Below are 18,616 nucleotides of genomic sequence, written 5' to 3' on the forward strand. Positions count from 1 at the left end.
CCTGAGAGGACAAATGAACCAGCTTACATTCCTAGAATTAAGCAGCAATTGTGGGACATAGTTGATAGTCAGTGAAGATTTGTGCTTTTGTTTATGTTCTGTCTTAAAATAATTTTATTTTCCCTTCCACTAATTCTTTGTCATTAAAGCCCAGCGTAAGTCTTCATTCCTTAGTGAAACTTTCACTGATTATGTCTTTATTACTCCCCTTTGTATTTGTTTACTTTATAATAGTCTGTCCTTAAGAATCATGAATCTTAAAGATAGAAAAGATTACAGGAATAAGCCAATTCATTTTGTAATTCATTGTAACTTCATTAGATTGGTTAGTGACTTATCTGGATAATAAATAGAGATTTTTTGGATACTCTTCTGTATCCACTTTTCTGATCCTTAATTGTTACATAGGTACTTATTTGTGTTCACCAGATTAATTGTAGGGTTTTAGAAAAAGATCAATGTGAATTGGAATAAGAGAGTGTAATGCAAACGTTGGAATTTGTATTCTGGCAGGAGATTATGGATTACCTTGTCAGACGGGTGAATGCATAATGACATACCATAATAGAATGGAGCTGGGGGAACTGCTGGCACTGGACATGAAAAAGCCTAGTCAGAGAAAAGTCTGGATCCCTGGAAGGCTTGGGACAGAAGAATAGTGGTAGTGGGGCATGTGGCAGAGGCCAAGAGTAAAGTGAGGAAGGATAAGGGACCAAATGGTCCACTGGATCTGCATAAGAAGCTTGTTATTAGGATAAAGTGCCAGATTATAGAGAATGCGGACATATCAGTAAGATAAAGATAAGCAACAAAATGTAAAATTGGGATAGGACATAAACACACACATTTAAAAAGCAATAAACATTAAAAATACTCAAACTTAATAATAATATAAAAAAATTTACAACAATTAGATTGATAAGTAAAATAACATTTTAATGTTGATAAAGGGAAATAGTCATTGTACTGTATTCCAGTGGCTATCTCTCTCCAGTCTTAAAAATGTACATTCTTTAACCCAGCAAAATGCAGAAAAATATGAAGATGATAAATACCTACTATCTTATAACCTACAGATGTTAACATTTCAGTGTTGTTGTTTTAAATATATATTTGTATTTAAATTATGTGATTTCAGAGAGGAAGGGAGAGGGAGAGAGAGCAAGAAACATCAGTAATGAGAGAGAACCATTAATTGGCTGCTTTCTGCCCACCCCACATTAGGGATCAAGCCTAAAACCCAGGCATGTGCCCTGACCGGGAATTGAACTGTGACATCCTGGTTCATAGGTTGATGCTCAAGCACTGAGCCACGCCAGCCAGACTTCAGTGTCTTTCTTATCTTTTTTCCTGTCTGTGTATAAACCAATCTATAGTTTTCTGAGCATATCTTTTGGTCTTCCGCTAGCGTCAGGAACAGTCATTTGGTAATACCAATCCAATTGGCCTACTTACTTGGTATTTATTTATGTGAGGTAGGAAGTAAACCTCTGTCATTAGTTAGTAAATTATTACTGTTATTTTTATGGTGTACAAATTTAATATGAGTATCCACACAATACTATTGGTCAGTTTGTTTTAAAAAATTGAGGCTCTAAAATTATCCAAAATGTTATTGGTACAATTAGACAATTTAGAGAACATCTTTAGCTAACTCTGGTAGGATATTATTTCTAGTAAAAATTACACTCTCTCTGCAGATGTTTTTCTGCTTTTATGTAATCCATTATTGACATTACTTTTTCTCTGTTTCTCTCTTAGGATTTTTTCTGTGAGTTTAGTGAACAATCACCTTGTGTTCTTTCAAGATCTCTATTACAAGTAAGTTCCACTTAGTATTGAAAATACTTATTTAAACATCAAATTATGTGATTGATGGAACAAAAGGTAGATACTTCTTTCTATAGGATATTCCACAGTTAATGTTACATTTTTTAATTAGAAGCATTGATTTAGAGTGTTAGATATTCATCAAGATCATACCCATGCCATAAAATATACCTCAATTTTAAAACAAAATGATATAAAATCTGCACTCTATTTTGGAATTAAATGAGTAATCAGTAACAGAAAGATAACTGGAAAATTCTCTAAATATTTGGAATTAGTACATGTCTAAGGAACCCATGGATCAAAAAGGAAATCTTAAATTAGAATGAAAATGAAAATAAAATTAATACTGTAAATTTTTGACCAAACACAAAGGTAAATCAATAGAGAAATGGTAGTCTTTTACAACAGGTGGTGCAAATTGGACAGGCACATGGGGGGGAAAATTGACTCAGAATACATCATAAACCTAAATGTAAAATGTGAAACTATAGGACTTTTAAAAAAAATGATAATGAGGAAGTCTCTGTGACTTTAGAGAAGGCAGAGAGTGCTCAGATGTGACATTAAAAGCATAATCCTTAAATTGATAAATTTAAAACTGTCTAGTAATTCTGTGGAAGACACTTAAGAAAATAAAGAGCCTCTACAGAGTGGGAGAAAATATTTGTAAATACTGCCAGACAGAGGACTTGAATCTAGAACATATAAAGAACTCTGTAAGCATAACAATAAAGAAACAGTCCAGTTTTTAAAATGAACAAAATGTTTGAACACTTCAATATGGTAAAATATTTAACATCATTAATATTACTGAAATGCAAATTAAACTGCAATGAAATACTACTATCCACTTTTCAGAATATCTTTTAAAAAAGAAAAAGAAAGAAAAACAGAATATCAACTGCTTGTAAGGATGTAATGCTTATGGGAATGTGAAGTGCTTCAGATACTTTGGAAAGCAATTGGCACATTCTTATAAAATGTAATATACAAATCCCACTCCTACTTGTTTACCCTAGAGAAGTGGAATGTGATGTTTTGGAAACCTGTATGTGAATATTACACTGTTTGGTTCATGATCACCAAAAACTGGAAACAACCCAGATGTGTTAGGAAAGCAAGTAAGGTACAATATAGTAAATATTAAAGGGCACTAAGGTTGAGGGGAGAAAATTAAATACAAATTATTATTAAATATTTTCTTTTAAATTTAATAATGTACTTTTTAATCTATTGTTTCATCCAATTTTGGAAAGGTTGTATATATTCCAAAGCATTCATTAGAAATAAAGATTATTGACTAGTTTAATAAGTATAGCCACTTAACTATTACACAGTTTATGAAGCCCATTCCTACATATTAGCTCATTTGACATATTTAGACAAGTCAGTTGATTTGAACAATTCGCAATTACTACTTTTGACTTGAAAGACTTTTATTCTCCTGCATCAAATACACCTTAAATCGGGATTAATAAGTAATATCTTGTGGAGACAGTGATTATAAAAATTTTCCACCAACTTTCAATATTTTAATCTCTTTTTACTTTATGGTATTTTAAAAATTATGCTCATGTCACAGTAATGGCAGCTGTAAGTGCAATAGGTCAAGTTTGTGGCAGTATTACTAATATATAACATTTGTTTTAAGACCACTTTCTTGGTGGATAACAAAAAGGTCTTTGGAACTCACCTCATGCAAGACATGGTGAAAGATGCACTTCGGTCTTTTGTCAGTCCTCCAGTGCTTTCCCCAAAGTAAGTATCATAGGAAGTTTTATAACATATGTGTTTTTGTTTTTTTTTTTAAGAAAGAAGGCGATTTTAAAAAATTATATCTATGGATAGATATATAGATAAAGATATATACATTTATTGATTTCAGAGAGGAAAGGAAAGGGAGAAACATCAGTGATGAGAGAGAATCATTCATCAGCTGCCTCCTGCATGCCCCCTTACTGAGGATCAAGCCCACAGCCCAGGCATGTGCCCCTGACCGGAATTGAACCGGGACCTTTCTGTCCATAGGCCGATGCTCTGTCCACTGAGCCAAACCAGCTAGGGCCCTATGTGTTTCTTCTAAGCCCAAATTGCCTGACCAGCTCCTTTTTAACCAAGGCATTAAAACTGTTGGAATTAAATATCTATATAAAAAAAAAAAAATTCGATCATGTTAAAATTGATTTAAGATACATGTTGTTTAGATTTAAACTGAGGTTTTTATGAAGTTGACATTAGGTCCAGTAAGAGAAGAAAAACTTCCAAGGAGTTATCAGAAATTCAGTAAATTGCATTTGACCCTTACTGAGTCTAAAGCACTGTTAGGTGCTTTGGGAAATAATTACCAAAAAAAAACAAGGTCTATTTTCAGTGAGCTGAGTCTAGATAGAAATAGAAAATGCAGATAATTGATTCTTAATTATGTTCTGACAGAGTCACTGCCCCAAAAAACATGCTGCTATAAGAAGCTGGAAAGTATTTCAGGCAGAAGGAATCATCATTTGAGTTGGTATTTTGGAAAATAAGGAGAACTTTCCATGGCTGAAGGAAGAAAGGAGTCTATTTTATTTTTTGTTATTACTCACCTGAGGATATTTTTCCATTGATTTTTAGAAAGAGTGGAAGGAAGGGGGAGAGACAGAAATATCGATGTGAGAGAGAGAGAGAGCGAGAGAGAGAGAGAGAGAGAGAGAGATCAATTAATTGCCTCCCACATGGCCCCTGACCAAGGCTGGGCATCAAGCCTGCAAACCATGTACATGCTCTTGACCAGAATTGAAATCGGGACCCTTCAGTCTGTGGGCCAAACTATCCACTGAGCCAAACCTGCTAGGGCAGGAGCCTATTTCTTAACAAAGAAATCAGTATGTATGAAGACTGGTTGTATGAGATTCGTGCACCAGTGGGGTCACTTGGCCTGGCCTGTGCCCTTTTGCAATTCGGGACCCCTCTGGGAATGTCAGAGAGCCAGTTTCGGCCTGATCCCCACAGGCCAGGCTGAGGGACCCCACTGGTGCACAAATCTGTGCACTAGGCCTCTAGTATGCATATAAGATCTTTGGTTAATCTTTTCCCGCCCTCCCCCCCTTTCCTCTGATATTCATCAGTCTGTTTCATGTTTCCATGCCTTTCTGCTCCTGCATTGAGCGTTTGCCTCCTGGTGGTCAGTGCGTGTCATAGCTACCGGACGGTTAGATGGTTGCTTAGGCTTTTATATATATGTAGATAACAGTTAGTGGTTCAGCAACCAATTTCTTGAATAAATGATGCCACATCTCACTTAGAACTTTCTAGTAGCTTTCTTTCTTAGCTTGGATTCCCCAGAAGCAGACCCTGAGACAAAGATTCATGTAAATGTAATTGTAGTGTTCCCAGGAAAACCCAGTAGATTTTTGGGCAAGTGGGACATGAAAAGAAAGAAAGCCTACACACAAACGTGTGCTCCATAGAGAGTAATTCCTCCGGTTCAGTCCTGTCGGGGAGTTCTGGAGACAGTGTTGGTGACCCCTCAGAGTTGTCCTACTCAGGCAAGGGAACTTGAGAATTTACCCAGACACCTCTCATTTAAGGACTGCTTCTTAACTGGGAGGAAATAAATTCCTAAGCATCCTTGGTGCTTGGTTAATATTCATCACTTCATTCACAGTAAAAGCCACCGTCTATAACTGAGCCTTCGAGGCCCCATATGCTCTGATCTAGACCCCTGATAATGCCTCCCTGACCTCATCTCTTACTTCCCTCCCTGCACCTCCATTCCTTCAGCCACACTGGTTTCCTTACTCCTCCTGGAACATACACGTTCTCTCATGGTCTTTACACAGGGATGGGAGTGGAGAACATTTTCCTCAAAAATTCCCAAGGCTGGCCTGGCCCCCTCACTACCTTGAGGTCCATTCAGTATCACTTCAGTGAGGGCTACCCTGGTCCGTCTATTTAAAAAGTCAGCTGCCCAGCCGGTGTGGCACAGTAGTTGAATATCGATTCATGAACCAGGAGATCACGGTTCAATTCCTGGTTATGGCACATGCTTGGGTTGTGGGCTCGATCCCCAGTGAGAGGCATGCAGGAGGCAACCGATTGATGATTCTCTTTTTCTATCTCTCCCTCCCACTCCCTTTCTCTCAGTGAAATCAATAAAAACATACATTTTTTAAAAAGTGTCATCCTTCTCTTCTTTGCCCCTCAAGGCCTAATACTCCGTTTCTTTCTCTCATTTTATGTGCCATCTTGAGCTAAGGAGAAAGGGAGGTAGAGCTTTGGGACTTCACAGAGGAGGAAGGCAATTCACATGGAGATGGAAAAGCAAATGTTTGATAGGTGTTTTGCTGGGCCATCTTTAACAACAGGACACGGAAAGAGCTTTGATTAAACAGACCTTGCCAGGTTCCTCCCTGTCTGCCACATCTAGTTCCTATTAAACTATAGTTATCTCTGATGGTAGTTCCCAAATAGTTTGAGTTTCATGACATGGATATTATCTTACAGGTGCTGCCTATATAATAATCACCAGGCTAAGGATTGTATTGATTCCTTTGTTACTCACTGTGTTCGGGTAAGAACTACAGTTTGGAACGTTGTGATGGATACTTTAAAAATTGTGGGGTATAATTCCTTTAGTAGCATTAATTTGTGCTATTTTTCCATCTAATATTTCTTATTCACATTCACTACATAGAAAGTTTGTATCTCTTCTTATGCTTGAGTTGATAGCATCATAACCTATTGTGTTCCTGGCAGGTTATCAGGTACAGAGGCACTTTTGATGCCCTCTTACTACTACCCTCAGGAACCACAGAAACGGGTTATTACCCCCATCTGGGAAAACAGCAGTCCACATTGTTTTTTGGTGTGTTTTTTAAATAGACACAAAATCTTTACTTATTTTTGACCTTATAAACTAGGCATATTTGTAACATCCCCAGGCACATATCCTCATACTATCTTAATGAACAGGATTATAGTAAAATTATTAATTTAGATGAGATCAGAAACTTCTTTCAAATCTCAAGGAATTAGGAAAACTTACAACTCTTGTGGTGGATTAAGTTTATTATAAGCCATTCTTATTTAATTACAATCTCTTTTTAGAGAGCTCTTTTTAGTAATTCCAATTACTAAACCACACACACACATGCACATATACATACATGAAGACAGCATGGTATGGTCAAAAGAGACCAGATTTCATTTTTATCACTAATATTTTGTCATCATCAGGGAGGTCACTTTACTTTTGTATAAATTTCCCGATTTTTAAAATGTGCAGTGTTAATTCTGCCTCTATACCTCTTAAGAGGATAGACTAGTTAGTGATCAAATGAGATAATCTGTCAAAGTATACCATATTAAAATAATATTATACTTGAATCTTATGATTCATACTTCTTAAATCAGAGCATCCTACTGTTCATGTCTGTTGCCCAATTAGTGAAATGTTACAGTATTTTATATGAGAACTAGAGGCCCAGTGCATGAATTCATGCACAGGTGGGGTCCGGCTGGCCCAGGCCAATCAGGCTGGGCTGGCTGGGAGAAGGGGACATGGGAGGTTGGCTGCTGGCCGGCCCCACCCCCAATCGGGGAGGGGGAGCCAGCCAGGGTGAGGGGTCACGGGCCATTGGCCAGCTGGCCCTACCCCCCAGTTGAACTCCTGGTCGAGAGGACAATTTGCATATTAGGCTTTTATTATATAGGACTAGAGGCCCGGTGCATGACATTCATGCACTGTGGGGGGGGGGTCTCTCAGCCCGGCCTGTGCCCTCTTCAGAGTGGGCCTAAGCCAGCAGACGGACATCCCCCCGAGGGATCCTTAGCACTGCCGCAGAAGCGAGAGAGGCTCCCACTGCCACTGCTGCGCTCGCTAGCCATGAGCCTGGCTTCTGGCTGAGTGGCGCTCCCCCTATGGGAGCACAATGACCACCAGGGGGCAGCTCCTGCGTTGAGCGTCTGCAGTGCGCATCATAGTGACCGGTTGTTCCGTGGTTTGGTCGATTTGCATATTAGCTTTTTATTATATAGGCTACTGTATAGATTAGGAACAGAACAACTTAGAGTTTATAGTTATTAGCCATTACCAAGTATTATAATTATTAGGCATTCTGGTATATTTAAAGCAGCACAGATGTGTCAGCCTTGAACAGTGCCTTTTGCCTTGAAATAAGCACAAAAGAAACCCCTCTTTAAATTGTGGGATGATATCTGAAGATTAAAGGAAGACATTTTTGTCATATGCAAACAAGTTTCATAAATAGCCACTTTCTTCTAGCTATTGATAAATCCTGGTGTTGAGTTCCTCAAAAACACCTGTGTAAAAATACACATAGGCATGATTCTTATATGCACAGTATTTTTTTCTCCTTAAACCGGATTTTGGAAACTTGGAATGTTAATTTTCTATATTATCAGGAAATTTCATATTGACGGTTAACAAATTTTAATGTGTTGCAGCCTTTCTGTAGTCTTATTCAGATCCATGGGCATAATAGGGCTCGACAGAGAGACAAGCTTGGTCATATTCTTGAGGAATTTGCTACCTTGCAGGATGAGGTAAGAGCCAACAAGTAACCCTTCCTTCTAAAATTCAGCAATTCATATAACTTGAACAAACTTTTAAAACAATTCTTTGGAACAGTATTTTGACTATTTAATTTTTCACTATGGTGAATTCTCTTTTCACTTACAATGTAACAGTTTCATATACCAAAGTAAGAGTTTGCAGAAAGTAACACAACAAGCCCAGGCCACAGTGACTCAGTGGTTGAGCATCCATTTATGCAGGAGGTCATGGTTCAATTCCTGGTCAGGGCACATGCCTGGGTTGCAGGTTTGATCCCCAATAGGGGATGTGCAGGAGGCAGCCAATCAGTGATTCTCTCTCATCAGTGATGTTTCTGTCTCTTTCTCTTCCTCTCTGAAATCAAAAAGATATTTATATGTTTTTTAAAAGAAACAGAACAATAATTAAAGCTGAATTATTTGGTAATCAGGATAAGCTATAAAATATATGTATAACTATAATTTTATAGCAAGTTCACATTAACATAAAAATGTATTACATATTAACCTTAGAGTAAATTTGTGAGCAGCAGCAATATTAATTGAAAATATAACTAAAGACCTGAAATCAATTACTTTTATTTTTGGCCTATTGGATGTCTTTTTAGCTTAAAGGACTATTTAGCTAAATGTTATCCATTGTGAAATGAAAAGTTTGAATATAAACTTAACCAAAACTACTTTTATAAGTATGAGTTCTTTTAGTGGCAAGATTTTCATTTTCTGCTCATGCTGTTTTTAGCTGTTTATTTTAAATTCTCTCTTTACTTAAAAAGAAAGTATTACGATATTTTATTCTGATAGGCAGAGAAGGTTGATGCGGCTCTTCACACCATGCTGTTGAAACAGGAACCCCAAAGGCAACATTTGGCCTGTTTAGGTACCTGGGTCCTTTACCATAACCTCAGAATTATGATACAGTATCTTCTCAGTGGCTTTGAATTGGAGCTCTACAGCATGCACGAGTACTACTACATATATTGGTAAGTGGGTGGGATAGGAAAGATCTGAGAGAGCATCTGTAGAATATAATTTTAGGGTACTTTTTTCATTTGTGTATTTTAATTTTAGCTGTGGGACAATTGGAAGAGCGCTTATCTATTTCTAAGGGAAAAAAATAATACACATTTTGGCCTAATTTCAGTGATGCTGGTTGCTACTGGCTATGTATTATACTTATTGGAATTAAAGTTCAAAATTTGAACCAGATCATTCTTCTGAGAAGAAATCAAGGCTGAGGTTATCATTTGCAAACTGCATCCCTGAGGACTTGTTTCAGGTGGTTTAAAGAAGCTGATGAGAGATGATCCTCAACAGAGTAGTTCTCTGCTTTCACTTAGAGATAACAAAAGCTAGTAAGAGAATGCTTGAGAATATTTTAGGCATGGAAAAACTGTCATAGAATAAAATGAATTTCAGCCAGGGACAAAGTCACTCCTTGTTTATCCCAGCTTGGCTTTTGGTCTGTGCCCATGCCTGGTTCATGTTCTGGACACATGGGGGGCAGGAAAAAGAGAGAAAATTGTGAGCTAATGAATTGAGTCATCTTAAATCTTTTTCTTAGTCTGGCAAATTGTGTGGTAATTTTTAAATAATAATAATCTATTACTGCTCATCACAAACAACCAAGTTTAGTATATTAAATCTTAATATAGTTCATCTTTTTAACTCATTCAAGATTATTTTATTTATAATTAAGATACTGTATATTCCTTGGAGTAACTCTATGAAGGAATGAAAGTAATTCTCTTCCATGCAGTTGACATAGGTTTTTTATCATGGCGCTAAGGGTTCTTTAATAGAAAGCTCTTGACTATGAAAATTAAATTTGAGCATCAACTATAGTGATATGAGAAAAATATTTAGTATATTCTCCAACATTTCAATAGATAACTCTTACCAAAAGGTCTTGGTATAGATACTTGGGTTACATTTTGTTAACTCATAGTAGACAAGACAGTTTATAGGAGAAAATGCTCAAGTTCTTTGTGGTTTGAGGTAGCTAATTAGAAGCTTTTGTGCTCTTGGCTTGGACTTACTTGCTTTCTTTTGTAATTAACGGGGGGGAAAAATTTAATAGGTTGAGGTGAACGTGTCCTGATACAGTAAAACCAATGTAATGTGCATTAATTTGATTTACATATACACATCATTATCAAGAAATCTTTTGTAAAGTTGTAAAACGCATGTTGTAGGGAATTAAAGAAATTTTCCAGTATTGTGTGGCAACATAGATGGCTACAAGAAACGGAAAGTTAATTACTTGTAATGCTGATTTCTAGTCTAATTGATCTGACCTAAGATCTATCAATTATCTAATTGGATAACCTATTTTTAAAAGACTTTTTTAGCATTATGAAAAATATCTCTTTATCAGTATTAATACATGTGTTGATAAAGCTATCTCATTTAGACACCCACTGTTAACTAACATTTTTATTCTATAAGGTATCTGTCTGAATTCCTTTATGCATGGTTGATGTCGACATTAAGTCGTGCTGATGGCTCTCAAATGGCAGAGGAACGGATAATGGAAGAACAGCAGAAGGGCCGTAGCAGTAAAAAGACAAAGAAAAAGAAGAAAGGTGCTGTGGATTATTTCTAAACTTAAGAAATAAGTAATATTGGAGACACTTCTGTCCCTTGTAATGGGTGACTTAGTCATAATATTTTAATTCTCATCTTCTCTTTAGAAGTATAAGAAAAAGAGTCCCAAACTTAATGATACAAGGCTTTTTGGTTCCTTTCTTTGCAATTCCATGTGTCAGAGGACCTTAGGACAAGAAGTAGCACATAGACCATGCAAGCAATTTAGTTAAGGCGCAAGACAGCAGGTCTCTGATCTTTGGACAGAAGGCTGGCAGCTCAGGAGAGAGGCAGATCTGGAGCTGTGCTCTTAGAGTCAGCACAGGATAACTAGCACCTTGGCACAACACTCGGGGACCATGAGGAGAAAGAACTGTTTCAAAGGGACTGTCTCATTAGTCACTAGTGACTAGTGGAAGGGTACAGATATTGCTACAATCGTTACAAAATACTTCTTTGTATTTCCATCAGATTTTAACAGTTTGGGTGGGCTATTAAATGACCGTTCATGGGCTTCTTCTTTAAGAAGTCTCTTAACTATGTGTGGTGCCAGGTGGGTACTGGAAATATGGGGAGAACTCTGTAAAGTATATGATTGTCTAACCACTATGCTATATACACAGGCAACTAATACAACATAACTTTGAACATAAACTATAATTGAAAAATAAAAATTAAAAAAGAAACATCATTTATCACAGCATTTGGGACTAAACATACCATATTATATATAGAAAAAAAAACGTTAAATCTCTCTATGACGAATTCAGAAGTTCAAATTACTTTAGAATTCTTTAGTATTAACCATTCAAGGAACATAATTTTTATTTAGTCTTTAAGTTATATTTTATTATTTGTAGTTTTGGACCATAAAATAAAATGTAGCCTGTGGGAACAAACTATTCAAAATTTTAATTTAGTAAACATGGAAGATTTTTAAAAAATTAGATTTTATCCTGCAGTAATGCAAGAGGAAGGTGAAGAGTACAGGTGATTTTCCTTCTAATTACAGTTCGCCCTTTGAGCCGAGAAATCACAATGAGCCAGGCCTATCAGAACATGTGTGCTGGAATGTTTAAGGTAAGTTGTTGAAAATAGAGTTCTTTTTGCTTTTTAACTACACTGCTATCATGTAGTTTAGTTCAAATTGACTCTCTGTGATTTTTTCCAGGTTCTAATTTCACCTATGTTAAACATCTGCTAGAAACCTTTTTTCCAAGTCTAGTTGTTTTCATTGAGTTGTTTACCAAATATTTGAGCCCATGTTATGCCAGATATCTTGTACTGGCAGAATACCAAGTCTAATCAGATGTGATCCTTGTCTCAGATCCTTATTAATGACAGGCCAGGTGACTTGTGTGACACAGATAATCAGAGAAGGAAGAGTTTACTTCTGATTGATGATCAGCAAAGGTTTCTTGAAAGAGATGGGGTTTGGATCTTTTAGGGGTGTATTAGGAAGGGGGCGGGCTCCACAATGAATGGCTTAAGCAAACGCAGGCATTTTCAAGGAGGTGGAGTGAGTACTGAGTCCTAACTTTATTGGTAACACATTAAAATATAAAGAACATGGACTCCTTTTCTTATAAAAATTTATATGCCTACATGTTTCTTCAGAAACTTTCACTTGAAGCGGAAAATAATGTGCATATGGTATAATTTCACTGGGAAAAATAGTAATATCAACACTAGGCCTTGAAAACCTATTAAAGATGACACATGAGCCCTAACCGGTTTGGCTCAGTGGATAGAGCGTCGGCCTGCGGACTGAAGGGTCCCAGGTTCGATTCCAGCCAAGGGCATGTACCTTGGTTGTGGGCACATTCCCAGTAGGGAGTGTGCAGGAGGCAGCTGATCGATGTTTCTAACTCTCTATCCCTGTCTCTTCCTCTCTGTAAAAAATTAATAAAATATATATTTTTTTAAAAATAAAGACACATGACATAAAAGTAAACACTAAAGCCAGTTTTTCTCTTCCTGTTTGATTTCTGAGCCTTAAGTTGTTTTAGATATCTGTAAATAGTTGTTTCTTGTTTTCTATTCTGAATTAATGAGAATGTTTACTTTTTCATATTGATATATATTTCCTCATTCTCTTTTTTCCTGTAGACCATGGTAGCATTTGACATGGATGGCAAAGTACGAAAACCCAAGTTTGAGCTTGATAGTGAACAAGTTCGATATGAGCACAGATTTGCTCCATTCAACAGCGTAATGACACCACCCCCAGTACACTATCTGCAGTTCAAGGTGAACGTGCTCACTAAAGTCACTGTAAAATATTTAGTCTTAGGTCTTAGAGATGTTTGTACCGAGCCACTTCGTTAAAATACTAAAATCAGACTGTTGTTGGACTAATGGGACAGAGTAAGAAAATGGCAATTTAAATAGTGTCAAAATTATTTGGCTTTTTTGGGATACTATCATCATGTTTAACATTATTTAAGAATGAGAATAATATGAGGCAGTATTTGAAGGTTAAGAATTTAATATTACCTAGGAAAAAATAGGGACATGCTGAGTGTTTGCTTAGGTGTCTATATAGGAATGGATGGTCAATGTAGAATCCTTTAATTTAAAAAGGTTTTTTTTAGAGTTGTTCATATTAAACATGTTTTGAATAATAGTGTTTCCCCCTTTAGGAAATGTCTGACCTCAATAAATACAGCCCTCCCCCCCAGTCTCCAGAACTGTACGTGGCAGCTAGCAAACACTTCCAGCAGGCCAAAATGATCCTGGAGAACCTCCCGAACCCTGACCACGAGGTAAGGCTCAGTCTCAGTGACTACAGGGAAAGACTGGTTGGGAGTACAAATCTTACCACTGAATAGCAGTTTAAGTGTAAAAGTGAACTTCATGGTATTCATAAAGGAAGCCTGTCATGTTTCTGCCCCGGATTTCAAATGGCTTTCTTGACCTAACCTTGTCAGACTTAAAATTATTTGATGAGAGGTGATGTAAATACCTCCTATGGGTAAATTTAGAAATCAGTGCAAGGAGAAATTATGAGTTAGAGCTGTGAAGAATAGAAATAAGATCTGGCTTGTTAGAAATGTTAATGTTTAAAATATTTTAATCTATAGTTTACTGTATTCAAATATAATCACATAAATCTTAAATCTGAAAAATGATCTGGTTAGTTATCACAGGAAGTGAAAACCACCTTATCCCCTTGACCATATAAAATAAAGACTATTGTTTTTGATGACTTTATTTTAAAATACCATTTTACAGAGGTTGTACATATTAAGTTTCAGGTTTTCATAATTTTCACAATTCGCTGTATACCTACTTTTATTGAAATGCATTTCTTCTGTAAAATGAGTACCTGTATCATACACCATTTGCGGGGAGTATATCTCAGTACAACCTCCATGGAAAGGTAGCTCAGCAGTTCTACTTCTTAGGGTTTTTCTACAGATACATGTGCACATGTGGAAAGTAAGGGAAGTGACGAATATACAAGAGTATTCATCACAGCAGGATTTCTAATAGCAAGAAAATGAAGGAAGTAGTGTTCTCCAACAGGGGACTGTAAAATACCTTAAGACACGTCATACAATGAAATATTGTGCAGCTTTTGAAAGGACAAGGAAGACCTTTATGCACTGTAATGGAACATTCTTTAGAATACAAGAAGTTTAAAAGGCAAGGTAGTAAACTATATAGTATGTTGCCATTTCAGTCAAAAGGGGCAAGTATTATATAATATATATAATACTTCTGGAAAGATAATAGAAATTAGAATAACAGTGTGTGCTTCTTGAGAGGGAGTGTCAGGGAACAGGGATGGAAAGGAGACAACTTTTTTTCTTTTTTTAATTCACATACTAGTATAATGATGTAATAAAAAAAAGGGGGGGGGGGAGTATACAAATTAGAGGAAGGTACCTATAATAAAAAACAGCCTATTTATTTTACTAGTAGTGGACTTCACTTATTCAAGTATTTCCTTAGTGCCTCCTATGCCTCCGACACTGTGGTAGATTCCAACAGTGAAAAAGGGACAAAAATCCCAGCCCTCCTGTGTTGAGGAGAGTGGTGGGTTGCAGACAATAAGTAAATAAATGAAAAGATAAGTAAAATAGTATATTAGATCCTAAGTATTATGAAGAAAAAATCAAGCTAGGAATGGGATAGTGACTGCTACAGGAGATAAGAAGAAGAGGAGGTGAGGCATTTTTTAATAAGGTGGCCTTTGAGCAAATCCTGGAAGGTGAAGAAGCAAATCATGTGGCCAGGTAGGGATGGAGCCTTCTAGGCAGTGGGATCCGCGTGTGTAAAGGTGTGATGAGGCAGGAGTGTGCCTGGACTATTTAAAGAACAGCCAAGGACTGATGTTCTTCAAGGGGCAAACAAGGGGTGAGTTGTTAGAGGGTTTCAAACAGAGGAGTGACCAGGTCTGTGTTCAAAGGATCATTGTGGTCACTTGGCTGAAAATAGACTGTAGTGGGGCCAGCAGAAGCAGGGGAGCCAGGTAGTAGGCCACAGCAGTATCCCGGGTGAGAGCTGGTGGTGACAGTGGAGGTGATCAGAAGTGATCGCGTTCTCTATGTATTTTAAGGTCAAGCCTGCAGAGTTGGTTGATGGATTGGATATGGAGTCAAGGATGACTCCAAAGTTTTTGGCCTGAACACCTGGATGGATGGAGTTATATGAGGAAGATGCAGGTGGAGCAGGCGGGGTGGCAGAGCTGGGAGTTGAGCTGTTTTGGACACGCCACCTAAATGGAGCTGTCACCAGGGCAGGTGGCTGTGTGATTTGGAGCTGAGGAGTGTTTCTTAAAGTTATAGTGAAGTGTGTTTCCTGAGGGGTCAGCAAGATGACAGAACTTTTTCCTTCAAGTTGCACATCCCATTGGTATTCATGTGTTGGCGTGACGCTTTTTAGACAGTGATAGAAATAACAGTTAACACTTACAGGATACTTACTACCTGTGAGGCCTGGTTCTCAGGTCATAATATAAATGAACTCATTTAATCTTTACAACAGATCCTGGCGGGATAGGGAAAATTATCCCCATTTTCACAGGTAAAGAAACTGAGGAAGAGAGGTAGGGACCTTGCCAGAGATTTCATAGCTAGTAAACGGCAAAGCTAGAATTTGTAAGCAGACAGCCTGACTCGAGTCCATGGCCGCCTCCATGGCGTTGTCTTTGCAGCTCAGTGTTCTTTTGTTCTCATGAGAGCAAGCTACGGTAGCCCTTTGATGTTTTCAGAGTTGACTAAAATAGGATTCTGTGTTACTAAAAGAAATCTATTTTTAAATTGCCTATATTTAATAAAGTATCAACACTTAAATGTGCAAAGTTCCTATTAGTATCTGTAATAAGACATTTTGATTGTAAATTTTGTTTTGATAGCTTAATGTTGCTCATTGTCTAGGTCAATAGAATTTTAAAGGTTGCCAAACCCAATTTTGTGGTTATGAAGTTACTGGCAGGAGGACACAAAAAGGAATCTAAGGTAAGAACATTGTGGGGAAAATAAATGATCCTAAATTATCATAGAACTTCACTTTTTTCAATAAGGTGTTTCATTCTAAAAAAATTAAGCACTCAAAAAAGGATCAGAAGCAGGAAAAAGAAAATAGACTAGAGCTTGCCCTTTTGACTTGAAACATAGGTTCTGTTAACTTAAAATTTCAAGTCTGCCTTTTCATTCCCCTATTCCCACTCTGCAAATTACTGGATGACTTGGGATAAAAAAAAGAAAATGTGTATACATACATATATGGGAGAGGTATTTAAAAAGTCTTTAGAAATGGATGCTTTAATAAGATATTTTTAATGGTTCAGGAGATGGATGCTTCCTTGGTAGTATTTTATCATCAGTGCTATGTAAATACTCAACACAGAGGTTCTCCATCTCCTTGGAAGCCAACCACTGAAGCATCTGCGGTGGCATCTGCCCATTATATGTACTGCTGTTTGTTCACTCCCATTGCTTTTCTATCTCCTCTCCCGCCCGGCTTTACCAGTGACTCTCATGTAACTGCTCAGCACTCTCAGTGACCCTGGAACTAAAAAATGTGCTGACCCGTGACTTCTTCCTGTGTTTTAAGTCCCTTTTCCTTTAACTATTCTCTAAAGATGTCAGCTTGTTTTCTAGTGATCTTCATAAATCCAGGTTAGTTTCTTAGTTTTTTGCTATTTAACCAGCTTTTTAAAAATCTCCCTTGTACTGCCTTGTCTTTAAAAATAAAAAAATATTTGTTTACTGTCTAAATATTTATTAGGTACATTTGACTTTCTGATTTTTCTTTACAGGTTCCTCCTGAATTTGATTTCTCTGCTCACAAATATTTTCCTGTTGTGAAACTTGTTTGAGACTGACAGGTGACGATAAAGGGGTAAAATCTACTTTCAGATTCTACTTTTTAGGACCCACCCATCAGTCTTACCATATAACATGAAGTGAAATGGATTTCTTGGATAACCACCCATTATAAGGAATTCTTTTAATTTGACAACCTTATATGATGTGAATGAAAACTGCTGTTTTAAAGTGGTTTATTATGTCCGTGGATGAAACTGATGTTGTTGAATGCATTGATGAACGTTATATGGTCTTATTACAGATTTAATCATAAATCATTTTTTATGAATGACTGAGTGAAAATAGTGTTTGTAAAGGTAAATAAATTTGACCAAAATGTATTACTGGAGATAAGAGCTGAAGGTGTTTACTCTTTAACATTTGAGTAATTGAAACAACTTATCTAAAAGATGTTTCAAATCAAGTGATTTAGGCAAAATACATTTGAACGGGGCCTAGTCTAAGCTATGTAGGGAGGCTATTATATGGGCATTATGATTCCATGTCATGACATTAAATTATATACCTGTAAGAATGTAGATGTTTTTTAAAATGTCTTTAACTATTACTTTGGTACTTTTAAAAGATTAAAGCTTAGGCCAAGCCCCTTAAAAGTACTTAGCACTTTCAGTTGTAATTTAAATAGTTGTTTCTATCTTCCCAACTGTAGTATAAGCTTGAGGAAAGTGACAATCTTTCTAGAACCTGCTCATTTAATTAATGGAATATGGAATTTTTAAATGTGGCATTGAGCTATTCTGGGGTAAACTGAGTAGAGAAGGTAAAAAAGGTCACTAGGGCAGTAGGTTGACTGCCTTTTTTTAGTAAAAGAAACACTGGTGGTGGGAACAGGACGGATAAAAGGGCAGAGGAATTTGGAGTAGCAAGTTGGAGGCTGGTCCTTGCACTTAAACAGTTTGCTTCAGCTGATGAAAGTTGATTCATTTGTCGGGTATGTACAAATCAATCCAAGCACACAAGTTGGTATATCAGATACATCCAAATCTTGAGAGTAGGGAATCAGAACTGGTTGCTTTTGCTTATAAGGAGCCATAAAATAAAACTTGAGATGACTGAATATTTGTGTCATCCTACAGCTGCCCGAAGAGTTTTAAAATTGATTTTGAAGAGATGAAATGACCTGAGATACTGACCAGAAAGATTGTAAGGTTTTTTTCCTGTAGTCCTCTGCTAATAATGCCTTCCATTTAAGAAGAGAATGTATCTGCTTTTGGAGGATCATGTAAAGTTATTACACAACTCTGAAACCTTCTGTCTACAATTCAGACATTAAGCCAAGCTTAAAGGAAGGTGTTGTACTTTGT

At 36.9% G+C, this 18,616-nt stretch overlaps 1 protein-coding gene across 3 annotated transcripts in view; it reads left to right on the forward strand.

The window, feature by feature from the left end:
• Positions 1-17,580, forward strand: part of NAA35 (N-alpha-acetyltransferase 35, NatC auxiliary subunit) — a 48,687-nt gene extending 31,107 nt beyond the window's left edge. For all 3 annotated transcript variants that reach the window (XM_081102967.1, XM_081102969.1, XM_081102968.1), the window contains exons 13-23: positions 1,762-1,821; positions 3,485-3,591; positions 6,319-6,385; positions 8,281-8,379; positions 9,193-9,371; positions 10,837-10,973; positions 11,987-12,054; positions 13,084-13,224; positions 13,617-13,739; positions 16,359-16,439; positions 17,243-17,580. In XM_081102967.1, the coding sequence (XP_080959093.1) occupies positions 1,762-1,821; positions 3,485-3,591; positions 6,319-6,385; positions 8,281-8,379; positions 9,193-9,371; positions 10,837-10,973; positions 11,987-12,054; positions 13,084-13,224; positions 13,617-13,739; positions 16,359-16,439; positions 17,243-17,302 (1,122 nt within the window). In that variant the 3' untranslated portion in view covers positions 17,303-17,580. The remainder of the gene's footprint in view (positions 1-1,761; positions 1,822-3,484; positions 3,592-6,318; positions 6,386-8,280; positions 8,380-9,192; positions 9,372-10,836; positions 10,974-11,986; positions 12,055-13,083; positions 13,225-13,616; positions 13,740-16,358; positions 16,440-17,242) is intronic.
• Positions 17,581-18,616: the final 1,036 nt, after the last annotated feature.

Source organism: Myotis nattereri (genome assembly GCF_964212035.1).
Source record: "Myotis nattereri genome assembly, chromosome: 12".
NCBI lineage: Eukaryota > Metazoa > Chordata > Mammalia > Chiroptera > Vespertilionidae > Myotis > Myotis nattereri.